Raw genomic sequence first — 14,752 nt, forward strand, 5'->3', positions numbered from 1 at the left:
AAAATGCTTACCAATTCCAGCTTCTCCAACAATCCAAGAGAGGCGAATGAAGAGCATGACACCCCAGATGTTCAGCATGCATCTTACCTGTGGGTTGAAGAAGTATGGAAATGGATGTTAGAAGCAATAGCTGGGCAAAACCCAGCTGTTTTTGCAATTCTGGTATTCAGGTCTTGTGAACACTTTAGTCCACGAGGACACTGAACAGATCGTTTTCATTTGTAATACATAGGAGGTTTCTCACCAGCACACCTTTCACCCATCCAAACTTCACACCACCGGTTTGATCTTCTTCTTCCTTGTTTTCAGATCGTTCATCTCCAGGCATCCCATCTCCATTAGCAACCACATCAGCTGAACCCGGGGCCACTGCTACATTCTGTATTTTTATAGATACCAAAACCACAGTATCCGGTCAGCACGAGGGTCCATAAAACTTCCAAAAGAAAGTCAAAACAATTGACATAAAACTTGAGACACAAAAGGGAATATATTCTAATCATTTTAATAGGATGATTTTTTTTTTGCCCTGGGAGCTGATGTGCTCGTTTTGTGGGTGATTTTAGGCACAACTAAGACCACAAGGGTGTTAAAGGAACCTGGGCAGTTTTTCTACTGGTGGGAATATTGCTTTAGGGGAGAATAATCAGATTTAGATAAATTTAAAATACGAAAAGATCAGAAGAGAGAAGGGGGAATGCAAGAGGAATGAGGGTCTTTTAGAAGTAAGGTGAGAGGGCCAGGAAGTTAACCTTCCTCACTAATGCAGTGATTGGCCTTCTTTGCATTAATCTCCCTGGGCTTCATTATATTCATCTAAAATCATGATAATAAAACATCTCTATTCACATAAGAGTATCTTTAAAAAGACTCAATAAAAGAACATATAGAAGTGTTTCCTTTAAGAAGAAAAAAAGGTTTAGAGTATTCTTAAAAGGTGTAAAGTCACCATATGAATACAAGGATGCTATTCCTATAGGGGAAGTTTCAGATTTGATATGTCTTTGCCTGGGATGTGTAGCAGTATTGTACAGAAGGTAAGAAGTCTCCCTGCTGACTACTAGAAAAGTAAGCCGAGAAGAAATAAGGAGTAAGTACAACAAAAAAAGGTCAAAACCTTTATTTAGTTGTTTTTTTTTTTCCCCCCACTGTGGCCTAATTTTGACAAAACTTCTCTGTCAGTAGGATAGTCTCTGAATTCCAGATAGAAGGAAATTGCTAGTGCTAGTTTCTCAAGTTAAGAACAACTCTCTGGTTTTTCTTTTAGATTTGACTGAATAATTTCAGATACATCCATTTAATTTAGCCTATCTAGCAACTACCTGACTCTTTAATGGTTAGACTACATCCCAATGAGCTCTCCCAAAGCACCTTTCTCAAGTGAGCATTTGAAACCACTGGGGAGTCTTTTAGGTTCAGCACTTGATTATCATTATTAAAGAGTAAATTTCTCTTCTTTAAGTGCTCTAAATTGGGTTAAGCCTAGGATGATGTGTTCCAACATCCCTACTAAGAGGTTTTGGACAAGGGATTTTTCCCTCTTTAAAATGGGGAAAGAAATTTATTATAAAGATTTATTTGGGGGCAAGTGAAGTTCTTGCTTCTGCCATGTCCAAGGGCTCTTGCCTCTTTGGCCACTGGTGTACCATTAGCAAACCCATTATACCCTAACTGAAAATATGATACCTTTTAAAATTGCACCTCACACAATCAAATACCTCGGAATACACCTGACCAAGGAGGTAAAGGACCTATATGCCAAGAACTATACAACTTTAATCAAAGAAATCAAAGATGTAAAGAAATGGAAAGATATTCCATGTTCCTGGATTGGAAAAAATCAATATTGTAAAAATGGCCATACTACCCAAAGCAATCTACAGATTCAATGCAATCCCTATCAAATTACCCATGGCATTTTTCACAGAACTAGAACAAACAATCCAAACATTTATATGGAACCACAAAAGACCCAGAATCGCCAAAGCAATCCTGAGAAACAAAAACCAAGCAGGAGGCATAACTCTCCCAGACTTCAAGAAATACTACAAAGCCACAGTCATCAAAACAGTGTGGTACTGGTATCAAAACAGACAGACAGACCAATGGAACAGAATAGAGAACCTGGAGAACCTGACACCTCTGGTCAATTAATCTTTGACAAGGAGGCAAGAACATCAAATGGGAAAAAGAAAGTCTATTCAGCAAGCATTGCTGGGAAACCTGGACAGCTGCATGCAAAGCAAAGAAACTAGAGCACACCCTCACACCATGCACAAAAATAAACTCAAAATGGCTGAAAGACTTAAATATACGACAGGACACCATCAAACTCCTAGAAGAAAACATAGGCAAAACACTCTCTGACATCAACATCATGAATATTTTCTCAGCTCAGTCTCCCAAAGCAATCGAAATTAGAGCAAAAATAAACACATGGGACCTCATCAAACTGAAAAGCTTTTGCACAGCAAAGGAAACCCAAAAGAAAACAAAAAGACAACTTTCAGAATGGGAGAAAACAGTTTCAAATGATGCAACTGACAAGGGCTTAATCTCTAGAATATATAAACAACTTATACAATCCAACAGCAAAAAAGCCAATCAATCAATGGAAAAATGGGCAAAAGACCTGAATAGACATTTCTCCAAAGAAGATATACAGATGGCCAGCAAACACATGAAAAAATGCTCAACATCGCTGATTATAAGAGAAATGCAAATCAAAACTACCATGAGATATCACCTCACACCAGTCAGAATGGTCATCATTCATAAGTCCACAAATAACAAGTGCTGAAGGGGCTGTGGAGAAAAGGGAACCCTCCTGCACTGTTGGTGGGAATGTAAACTGGTACAGCCACTGTGGAGAACAGTTTGGAGATCCCTTAGAAATCTATACATAGAACTTCCATATGACCCCGCAATCCCACTCTTGGGCATCTATCCGGACAAAACTCTACTTAAAAGAGACACGTGTACCCGCATGTTCATTGTAGCACTATTCACAACAGCCAGGACATGGAAACAACCCAAATGTATATTGACAAATGATTGGATTCGGAAGAGGTGGTACATATACACAATGGAATACTACTCAGCCATGAAAAAGAATGACATAATGCCATTTGCAGCAACATGGATGGAACTAGAGAATCTCATACTGAGTGAAATGAGCCAGAAAGACAAAGACAAATACCATGTGATATCACTTATAACTGGAATCTAATATTCAGCACAAATGAACATCTCCTCAGAAAAGAAAATCATGGACTTGGAGAAAAGACTTGTGGCTGCCTGATGGGAGGGGGAGGGAGTAGGAGGGATCAGGAGCTTGAGCTTATCAGACACAACTTAGAATAGATTTTCAAGGAGATCCTGCTGAGTAGCATTGAGAACTATGTCTAGATACTCATGTTGCAACAGAACAAAGGGTGGGGAAAAAATGTAATTGTAATGTATACATGTAAGGATAGCTTGATCCCCTTGCTGTACAGTGGGAAAATAAAAAATATATATATATAGAAAAGGAAAAAAAAAAAAGATAACCCTAACTGAAGCTCTTCACTCCAAGTGACTTTGACTTCTTGTCTCTTTCTTCTAGCAAGTCCTCTAAGCAAAGAGTTCTCTTAATTCTGTTCTCCCATAGACTTGTTTCATGATACTAGTGTGACACTTGGGTAGCCACTGTAATTCAGTGTGATGAGAGTTACTGCATGTGAACTGAGTTGGAGAAAGATCATGGTGTGAGTTACTTCTCAAAGCCAACACAGGGCCTGCCATATAGCTGGCCACTGATAAACAGTATTGAATCCATAAAGTGGACTTGAAGGCACCTGATCTCTACCACTTAAAAGCAGGTGACCTGATATCTTATCCATGCTTGCCTCCTATTTCTTTTTTATTCCTTCCCTATTGGCTATTCCATTTCTCATCTTTTCCTCTTTGCTGGCCACATTAAATAAGAAAGAGAAAGGGAATGAATCCCAAGCCAGATTATCTTGTTATTTTCTAACAGCATTAAGGAAAAAATTAAATGGCAAAGGAAACTGAAACAGAGTTAAAATTTAGTTTTGAATTACCTGAGAAATATCTTAATCTGAAGTATCCTCAGTCCCTGTTTTCACAGATAAGTGTAAGTTGGCATGCTATATTCGTATCAACATAAGATATGGATAAATAAACAAAGCCTATAGAAACTGAGGCTGAACTAGGGAAAGACTGTAATCTATCCCAGCTGTAAATGCAAGTCATGCATGTAATTCAAACATTTTTAGTAGCTACTTTTATAAAGGTAAAAAGAAATTAGTGCAATAACTTGGGTTCAGTTATGGATCCTTACATTTTAAAATATTTAATTTTGGGGAGTTCCAGTTGTGGCTGAGCAAGTTGAGAACCCGACATAGTCTCCATGAGGATGCAGCTTCTATCCCTGGCTCACTCCCTGGGTTAAGGATCCCACATTGCCAAAAGCTGCAGCATAAGTTGCACCTGTGGCTCGGATTCAATCCCTTATCCAGGAACTTCCAAATGCTGCAAGTGCAACCGTAAAAGTTTTATTTTTTTAAATTAAGTTTTATACAATATATTTGCCTTATTTGCAATATAAATATTCATTAGCCACAGGGGCACTCCCCTCTGCAGGATGGATCTAAATCACAGACTGTTTTTAATATACTTTACTTAATAAATCTGTATAAAATATCATTTCAACCTATAGTGAATCTAAAAATATTAATGAAATATTTTATATAATTGTTCTCATACGATGTTTTTGCAATCTGGTGTATATTTTACACTGATAGCACATTTCAATTTATACTAGCCACATTTCAAGTGTTCGATGTGGCTAGGGCTTGCATATTGGATCTCACATGTTTATACAATATAGTTAATTTCAGATGAAAAAAACATTTGATGTTGTTCTCCAATTAAAAACTCTTTTTCGCAGTTCCGGTCGTGGCACAGTGGTTAACAAATCCGACTAAGAACCATGAGGTTGCGGGTTCGACCCCTGGCCTTGCTCAGTGGGTTAAGGATCCGGCGTTGCCATGAGCTGTGGTGTAGGTTGCAGACGCGGCTCGGATCCCACGTTGCTGTGGCTCTGGCGTAAGCTGGTGGCTACAGCTCCGATTAGACCCCTAGCCTGGGAACCTCCATATGCTGCGGGAGCGGCCCAAGAAATGGCAAAGAGACAAAAAAAAAAAAAAAAACAAAAACCTCTTTTTCTCTGAAAGGATTCTATGCTCATAAGGCAGCTGAGTGGGTCAAATGTTACTTTCAATTTGCGTAACTGGAAAAATCAATGAGAGCATGGAATTGAGGAATGTGTTAAAATATTCATGAATGCTGAAGAGATTATTTGGTTAGGCAATTTATTTATTTGACTTGATTTGAGCAAAACTTTTAAAATTGTCAATATTGTAGTTAATCAAGATCCCATGGCCAGACTATCAGTGGCTACTCAATCAGGGAGAAGGCAGTTTCCTTTCTCTGGGTTAATTGGGGATCCCAAGAGACGGAGCCTAGTCACTCGCTTTTTAAAAGCAATCTTGGAAATAAAACCCATCTTTTCTCATTAAACCTGAACTTGAGGGTTTGGTCCAGGAAATTGCTCTGCTCTCTGATGAACTCTGATAGTAACTGTGACCCTTAGATCTGGACTAATGAGAATACCAATGACTGCAAAAAAAAAAAAAAAAAAAAAAAAACAACAAAAAACAAAACAAAAAAACCCCTTATAGAATAGGCCAAAGGATGAATAGGATATTTACAATTTCCCCTTAAATGAACATTTCTGAGGGATGCCCTTCTGGTCACAGTTTAGCAGTTCTTCAATTTATCACCAGGACATCACGATGTGCAGCAAAACTAATTTTCTATGAGGGCATGTCAAGGAAATCATTATGTATAGAAATTAGGTAATAATTTTCTAAATTATTCAAAAATAGATAGTGTCACAGTAGGACCTTCAAGTTTCTCTTGGATAAGTACGTTCAACCTGCCAGAGTTTCAAAGTTTTAAATATATTTATAACACAGAGGGGGAAAAAACCTCTCAAATGTATATTTCTTCCATTGACAATAAAGGTCTGATAGTAAATGTGCAAGTACAGAATCCATTTCCATTGCTTTTCTCGGGTGAGAGCTGAAACATCGCTGCACCATATAAACTAGGAGACTTAGAATATGGTTTTGGCTATGCAATTAATTCAGAGCTGTCCTCCAGCAAGTTCCTTAACCTTTCCTGGATACTGCCAATGAGGATAAATCCAATCAGTTTTCTGAAAAATCTTACTTTGAAGTAGTTGACTCTTAGGCGAAATCATTTTTCTATGTTTGCCATCTTCCTCTTCTAACCCAGCAAAGCAAAACCTGGTTTTACTCTTAAATAAATACCTCCTTTGTAAGTCCAAACAGTAATTTTAAAGTTAACTCATCATCAAAGTACTGAATGAGACTTCAGGTTGAGGGTCTGTGGGGACTTAGTAGCCGTGAGGTATAACCAGGGACTGGCAGACTCATGGCTGGTGCATGTTCTTGGGACCAAAGTCTCAAAGACTGAAAGTTTTATGATTGCTGCCTGAAACCAGTTTTTTTCCTTCATGCTTTGAAGTAATTTGTTTGCTCACACTCCATTACCATAAATGATGACCTGCAACCTTTCATAAATGCATTTTAAATTGCATAGCTTTAGGGAATGATTATTTATTTACCAAGAGTTTTACCTGTGCATTAAGTATGCAGAGAAGGTAAAATAAAGTACATGGAAAGAAAGAAGGAAAGTTCATTTGATAAAAGACTTTTCCCCCTCCAATACTGATAAACTAGTAAAGCTTTAATCACAAGCAGTATAAGTAAGTTCCTAATGGATTTTTCTTGACGATGAAAGATTAAATTATTTTATTTAATATAAAATACATTATTTTTCCGATCCCAGAAAAATGACAGGTGCCTTTCCAGCTATCATCCAAGAAGAAAGAAATGCATATGTTTATTCTTTAAGTTATAATGAGATAATACTTGCTACTATTCATATTTTCAAGTTTTTAGCCTTTAATCTCAGGATGGCAGAAATCTTAGACCATCAATGAGAAACAGTTCCATAAATATTTAGGCCTAGCTTATCCCCTCCTCGTTACTTTAAAGTTTATTTTATTATTGAAATATTTAAACATATGCAGTAGTAGAGAGAGTAATACATGTTCATTATTACTCAGCTTCAACAAAATTATTGATATATGGCTGATATTATTCCACTTAAACTTCTCACACCCCTACCACTGGATAATTTTAAAACTGATCCCAGTAAGGACTAGATAATTCCTAAAGTTCATTTCAGAGTAAAAAATGTATGATTCTAATCATATTTTGTTATCAATCAATATTATTATGTTTATACACTTCTATCCCTTTGTGATAAAGGGGAATATTTTAAATTATGAAAATGAGGTTTTTTTCTTGTATTAAAAGTTACTATATACTATGCCACTAGTGGTCACACTTTATAATCATAGTATTTTTAGTATATCTGAAAATGCATAGCACATGTAAAAATTGACCTCTATTTTTGATGGTAGGCCAGAAAGTATCTATGTATAATAAGCCAGCATAAGAAAATTAAATTAAATGATTCTTAACATTTACCAAGTGTACCTTTCAGGGAAATCCCATTCTATTCACTACCTACCACTGAACTAGTTATAATGGGAATTTAATCACTTTTTGTTTTGTTTCCACAGATTATTTTTATAGTATGAGCTTCCAGGAGAACTGGCCTTGGTTATTAAGAAACCCTAACATGTATTAAAATGAATCCTTAGCTGCAAAGTTTCATTCCAATAAATATTTTAGGGGTGCTTTCTGGTTATCACTGGCCTTCAAAGCATTTATGGCCTATTTTATCTGGCTGTTATTAGCTTAGTGATTATTTATAATTTTGGAGCTCCCCAATTTGAATGCTAAAATTTTTTCATATTTTGACAGAAGATAAACATTTATACATTGATTTATGTAGTTTAATGTTTGTTAACTAGACTATGTATCCTTTATTTATATCCATACCAATAGCATTTGACTTATAAAATAAAATTCCAGAATAGAGGTCAAATCTCTGTAACTCATTTTATACAGTAGCTCCCGTAAATAAATAGCTAATAAATACTTTTAATAATGACAATGAAAATCCTACAGTTAATTATGTAGGAGAAACTACATGGTCTCTTGGCATAGGCCCTGAAACAAGGAAGAAATTGGGATCTCCTGACCAGCCCAACATGACTGAGCTGAGATTTCCTCTTTGTGCCTGAGTTCCATCATTTTATATAGCTGTGGAATGAGCTGAGGCAAAGCTGGGAGAATAAGCTGATGATGGAAAATAGTGATAAAAGAGCTTGGACTCTGGAGTCATGCAGTTGTAGGTTCAACTTATTAGCCATGTGACCTTGGCTTCTTGACCTTGGAAGTTTATTGACTTCTTTGAGTCTTTATTTTCTCTTCTTAAAGATCTGTAAGATTTTATAAACCTTTCCTCATCTATAAAATAACAATAATAGTACCTAAGGGATGTGATAGGATTGAATGAGGATTTGTCAAGTGTGAGCACCACATATGACACATAAAAAATTCTCAAAATTTCTGTTATTGACTCTACTTGGTCAATGCTTTTATCTACAAACTATTTTTAGTTGCTACTGGCCTAAAGACCCAAATATGGAATCATTCCATTGTTTTTGTTTTAGATCAGTTTCTATACAGTTGGTGTCACTGAAAATAATAATATTTACATCCTAATTTTCATAGTATTTTATACTTCTCATAGGCAGTTTATTACAATGACATTAGAACACTGACTTTAATGGAAAGTTTACATATTTTTCTCAGTTCTTTGTAATAACATTTTTTTTCTAGAGCTAACAGAAATGGTGGTGAGTAAGACTAAAATAGAATTCCATTTTGATTAGCTCTGTAGTTGGAATTGTGTAAGAAAAGGTGGATGCAAGAAGCAAGCTGGATACTAAAAGAATTACTTTTACAAAGTAGGAATACTAGATTAACTTTTTCCAGATGTCTAAAAACCATAATTCATGTGTTGATATGGAAAGATCTCCAATGTACATTGTTTAATGAAAGCAACAGAGTGTAGGGCAACATTGTAAAATGTGTCCCCAACACTTCTTTGCAAAAAGAACAGACCGAAAATTAGACAGGCAGGAATATATGTATATATTTGCATATGCATGGGAAATTACTGGAAGCTTTTATAAGAAACTGTCAGCAATGATTGCTCTGGAGAGAGTCACTGAAGATTTACTATAGATAAGAGACATTTCAGTATATATTTTCAGTACTTGTTAAGTATTTTTTTCATTGTGCATTTTACTCTTTTAGTAAAATTTAAAAGAAGTATCTGGTATAAAAATGATCATCACCATCATCAATAATCATTTATTGACATTCTACCTCTTATAGGCAAAGTGCCAGTCTTTACTAATTAGACTTTACTAATATTCACAAGCATCCTGCAAGATCAATCAAAGTTATGCAGAGCAAGTAAGGGATGAAGTCATTTTTTTCTGCTTTTAACTAGAGATTCCAGAAATCTGTAATTCATGGCCACTCGTATAAGCATTTAGCTCTTCGCTACATAGGAAAATGAAAAGGATTTCTTCAGTATAATCTCAAATCATTGGGATTACAAATTCTGTCAATATCTGTCACTCCTAGCATTTTGCTTAAGGTAGAGACTTCATGTCTTTCAAACCTATTTTTTATTTTACCTATTAAGACAAATTGGCCATGTAATTCTTCCAACTTTAGAAGTTATAGCTAGGATTTGCACAAGATCCAACTGATTTCTGACTAAATGTGTTCTGCCATTTAGTATGAATGTAACCTTCCTACACGGCTTTTGAAGCATTATAACCGCAGGTGCAAAAAAAAAAAAAAATCTCCAAACTTATACTATGTCAATTACTTTCTATTTAAAAAAATTTTTTTTGGCTGCACCCATGGTGTGTAGAAGTTCCCAGGCTAGGGATCAAGCCCATGCCAGGTTACACCCGAACCTGTAACTAGAGCCAAATCAGTGACAATGCCAGATCCTTAACCTGCGGAGCCATGAGGGAACTCCTACTTTTAAATTATTTAAGTAAACACTACTGTTTATCTTTTTTGCATATAAAATCAGTGACATGTCTGAGTATGATATATAATGTGTGTTCTATTGAACATTCCTAGCTGTGATTTGAGGAACTACCATAAAATTGTCAAGGACTACAAGGAGATGGCAGCTTAGCCATATTATACTGCAGGTCTTCATCTTTTATTTGGGAGGCAGGGTAAAAGTGGGGGAATAGCAGAATCAAATTCACTAGCAAGGAAGTAATGAGTTGAAGGAGGTCCAGACTGTTAATGTGTAAAGGAGAGCACAGAAAGAAAACACGTGGAAGAACTGCTCAAAACTTCAAGGACACTAAAATGGCCCAGGCTGTAGGAATGTGCCCATTGTAGATTCCGTGGTTACATTTGGATTTGGCTTCCAATTTGGTTACGTGGATACTTTTGGATAATTTAATCAATGTGAACTCCTAGATAAATGAGGTTCAAGTTTATAAAAAGAGTAACTACAGTGGTTCAGAATGATTATTCAAGGCATTGAGACTAAACTTATTTTTTAATATATTTAATTTGCCATTCCTTTATTTCTGAGAAAAAAAAATACCAAAGTTAAGCCTTTAGTCTCTCTCACTTCATCTTTTCAAAATAATATGGTATCCCAAACAGTCATCAAATCTGTCAAATGCAGCTATTGCATTCCTCCTGTATGCTCATGCAGGCACTTACTAACAACAGTGCCCTCAGAGATTTTCTCCTCATATATAAAGATTCACATAAGCCATGGCTTTAGAAATTATAAATCAGCTACTTTCCTCTCTCTAGAAGATCAGTACTAAGAACAATGTGAATTTATGCCATTTCTTTTTTAATAGAGTTAAAATTTTATTTTCTTCTGTTGTAAGTTGGAGAAGGGAGTGAGTGAGAATATCTAAATGTTGATCAAGGATGCAGCTTTAAAAATTATCATGTGTAATGAGATAGGGTATGGTGAAATAAGGTTTCAGGTCTACGAGGACTTTGGCTCATTTAATTGAAATCTCTTTATAACGCCCTAAATTTCTCTTTCTACCCTTCCTACATCTTGCAAAATTTTTATCCTCTTCTCTCAAAATTTCCCCCCCTCTTTTCCTTCTCCCTATTCTTTCTTCCTCTTCCCTTTCCTCTCATATAGAAATGGAAAGTAACACCTCAGTCTGATTCCAGGAGCTTCTAATTCCCCTGTTCTCAACAGCCCTCCTGGGCGCTGCCATTTTATCTGAAATCACTACCTTACTGTCTTCTTTTGATTAAGGCACCAAATATATCAGATAGAATCTAAACCTTACTTCTATAAGGCAAGAAGCCATTTAGCAGAGTGTTGCTGATATGATACAGGAGACAGCATAATTAAGGTTGGGTGGGGAGACGTGGTGTAGGAACAGAGCATGGCTCCTTCTCAGGAAGTCACTCAGTTCCATGTGGTAGGACCCAGAGTCAAGGACCCTGAGAAACCAACAGGAATAGATTATGGAGAGGGGTTTTCTTGAGGAAAGAAGGATGAGAAGCATCTAAAGGGAGCCTTTCACCTTTATTAGCATCTTTCATGTTAGCAGTGTTTCTGAACTCTTCAGAGTGGGCAATCATTTAATTTAAAAATGGTTGAATAAATGAATGAATGAATATGAAAGGAACTGTTCCAATATTTTTTTTCCCTTACCTTAAAACCTGGGTAAGAGTAGACTGCATTTAGATATGTGACAACTAATTGTTTTTCTTAGCAAGTAATTATATTCCATAAAGAATGCTATTCATTCGAAATTGTGTTCTAGAAGAGCAAGAAATCAAGTGCATCAACATATTTTAGAGCAAGTTATGGAAGAAGAAATCTACTAAACTTATAAATGATTTGCAACAAGATTAGAAAAAGTGCTGCCTCATGCTTCTAGCAGATTGACTATATTCCTTAAATAATGAAAAGTTTAGCCACTTCTGCTGCTTCTGTACTTAAATTTAATTTAGTTACTTTTATATGCTTAAGTGCCCTCAGGAGCCTCAGGCAGGGTTTTGAAGAGGAAGGGATAAAATGCTGAATCTTATAAATCTCTTCTCTCTCTGTAAAAAATATCCATGTGCACTAAAGGCCAGTACCACAGTATTAACAACAGTTAATAGTATCAGTGATTTTTTTTTTTTTACAACTGTTGTGGAGTCAATAACACTAAGATGAGGCCAGCTTAGTATTCAGTTTGACATGTTTAACCAAGTGTGAATTGAGTAGACTATAACTGTAAACAAGATACCACATATTGCCTAACTTACAGAATTAATTCTTTAGTTCTCTGTCCTCAGTCAGTAAACACTTGTGAAACACATTTGTGTATTTTCTGTTTATTGGGAACTGGGGACAGTTGTGTACAGAGGATAGACCATTTGGAATAAACTTCTTCTTTGGACATTGTCACATTTACAGTGTTCTTAAGGAGGAGGAAATCACCTGAACGAGTAAGTGGGGGACACCTGCCTGACCTTTAAGCTTACCTTGGCAAGTTGTTCGTGAATCTCAAGCAGGCTGGGTCGGTTGACCTTGGGTCCACTGATGCTGCCAGTGTTGCGGTAGTACTCGATCTTGGGGACAGCGTCCACGGTGTTGTGGCCAAAAGTTTGTAGGTAGTATGTGTTTGTGTGAGAATCATAAGCATGAAAACTGGCATCTGTTTTAGCCATTTCTCCATTTTGGAGGAAATTGTCATAGCACTCCTGATTCCCAGGTCTAAAGCTGATTCTGAATCTGTTCTGGGATTCATCCCCAAAAGAGGTTTCCTCATAGTGTGGAGGGTCAGCGTTGCTATTCATAGCCGCACTGCTCTCATGGCTCTCACTTATGACATTGACTTGAAAGCGATTGGTATTACCAGGCCCAGAATCCAGAAAAGCATTGGAAGAGTTGTTCAGTGACATCTTCCAAGGTGAATTTTTTATTTTAACTACGCTGTCTACTTTATTGTAGGTTTTTAAAAAATCTCTATATTTTCCTCCTCAAAACACATACTAATGTGTTTACATTCAGGAGCCCCTGGCTTTTGATCTAGAAGAACTCAAAAGATTCTTGATGTATTGTCTCCTATACAGTCTTCAGAATGTTCTTCAAAGCTGTCATTGAAAAGGAAAATTAAACTCGTTCCAAGTATTATAAATATATTTAAGCAGGGGTGGAGGTATGAGAGAACAGTTTTCTTTTGTTAAGACATAAAATTTTAAATTCATTTCCTTAAAAATTACCTGTCTAGGAACCTTAGTTACCTGGGCAATTAAATCCCATAATAAATAACTGGGGACCTACTTCAGCAAACAGAATTTCCAATGGAATCATTAAAATGTTGCCTATGTTGGTAGCATTTGCTCGTACTCAGTGCAGTTGGATTCAATATGACTTTGGGAAAGATACAATTCTACCAATTGAATAGAGTAAGAGCTGATAAAAAATATTCTCAGCCTGAAACACAGTTCGTGGACAGTACTAAATGCTGAAACTGCAGAGTATTTTGTGATTGATATTAATACACATGAGATGATGAAAACATTTTTAAAATAATTTTAAAATTTCTAAAAAAATACGTTCTTGTCACGTTATAAAAATATATCCTGTCAAGATGTCTCTGTGAATTCTTGGATCTTTCACTAGCCTTCAAAACATTTCATCTGTTCATACATTTGTTTAACAAATGCTATTATGGAACTTTTTAAAAAACAGGTGTGTTCAGGGTAAGGAAATAAATTTCAGTCTTTAATAAAGTTGTTTACTATATTTAGTAAATAATCATGCTCTACTGATTCTTTTTAATGAAATATTCTCAGTCTTCATTGAGAGGTTTATATTTGACTGTGAGATAGACTACATAATGAGATAGACTACATAATCATTTCCACAATCCACAATATAAGCCCATCTTAGAACACTTTTTCCTTAGAATAATATCTCTCTATATAATTTGGCTTTTCAAAGAAAATTCTAGAAATACAGATTTTAAAAAATTAAAAGAACAACTTGCCTCTCTCCTGCAGTTATTAAAGCTATTTCTTTGAATTGAAAAAAAACAAAAAAATCTCAACTTCAACTCTCAAATAATCCTTCCTGGAGAAATTATAAGTAAAGCTGTTACCTCTTTAGTTTTTATAGAACATCTTATTTCTCTTATAGTCCTTGACGTTCTCCCTTTTACTCCACTTCTCACAATCTACTTTATGACATAATATTAAGTATGAAATATACACAGCCCAGAAATGTTTAACTTACCCCCCAGGAGCCTTCCTCTCAGGCAGCATAACCTGCTTCAGCATCACCCAGGCATATATGCAGCACGTAGCTTTCAGCCCCAAACCTTAGGCTTCTTCTTATTGGTTAGAGTCTGTCTTGAAAAGATGACTGAGCAGTGGCTGGCCTGTAATAGCCCTGTAGGTCCTGCCCAGTCATTAGCACAGAAGAACCTTCAGTACCACATCAACTAGTAACCAGGAGTAAACCATTAATCCTTGTAGACAGGAAGTCAAAGTTTCTTTAATTCATAAGGGGAGCTGAATTGCTCAACAGCAATCATCCAACAAAATATCAGTCGTGCTTCAGTCGTCTGAGGCCAAATAATTTGAAAACTGCCATC

General features: G+C 36.1%; 1 protein-coding gene across 5 annotated transcripts in view; it reads right to left on the reverse strand.

The window, feature by feature from the left end:
* SLC12A1 (solute carrier family 12 member 1) overlaps positions 1-14,473 on the reverse strand; it is an 89,320-nt gene extending 74,847 nt beyond the window's left edge. For 3 of the 5 annotated variants that reach the window (XM_047766426.1, XM_047766428.1, XM_047766425.1), the window contains exons 1-4: positions 14,392-14,471; positions 12,636-13,247; positions 245-379; positions 12-87 (exon numbers count right to left, since the gene is read on the reverse strand). In XM_047766426.1, the coding sequence (XP_047622382.1) occupies positions 12-87; positions 245-379; positions 12,636-13,055 (631 nt within the window). In that variant the 5' untranslated portion in view covers positions 13,056-13,247; positions 14,392-14,471. Of the gene's footprint in view, positions 1-11; positions 88-244; positions 380-12,635; positions 13,248-14,391 lie in introns of all 5 variants that reach the window. The other 2 variants (XM_047766427.1, XM_047766429.1) reach the window with 2 other exon arrangements.
* Between the last annotated feature and the right edge of the window lie 279 nt (positions 14,474-14,752).

The sequence above is a fragment of the Phacochoerus africanus genome, chromosome 2, assembly GCF_016906955.1.
Source record: "Phacochoerus africanus isolate WHEZ1 chromosome 2, ROS_Pafr_v1, whole genome shotgun sequence".
Lineage (NCBI taxonomy): Eukaryota > Metazoa > Chordata > Mammalia > Artiodactyla > Suidae > Phacochoerus > Phacochoerus africanus.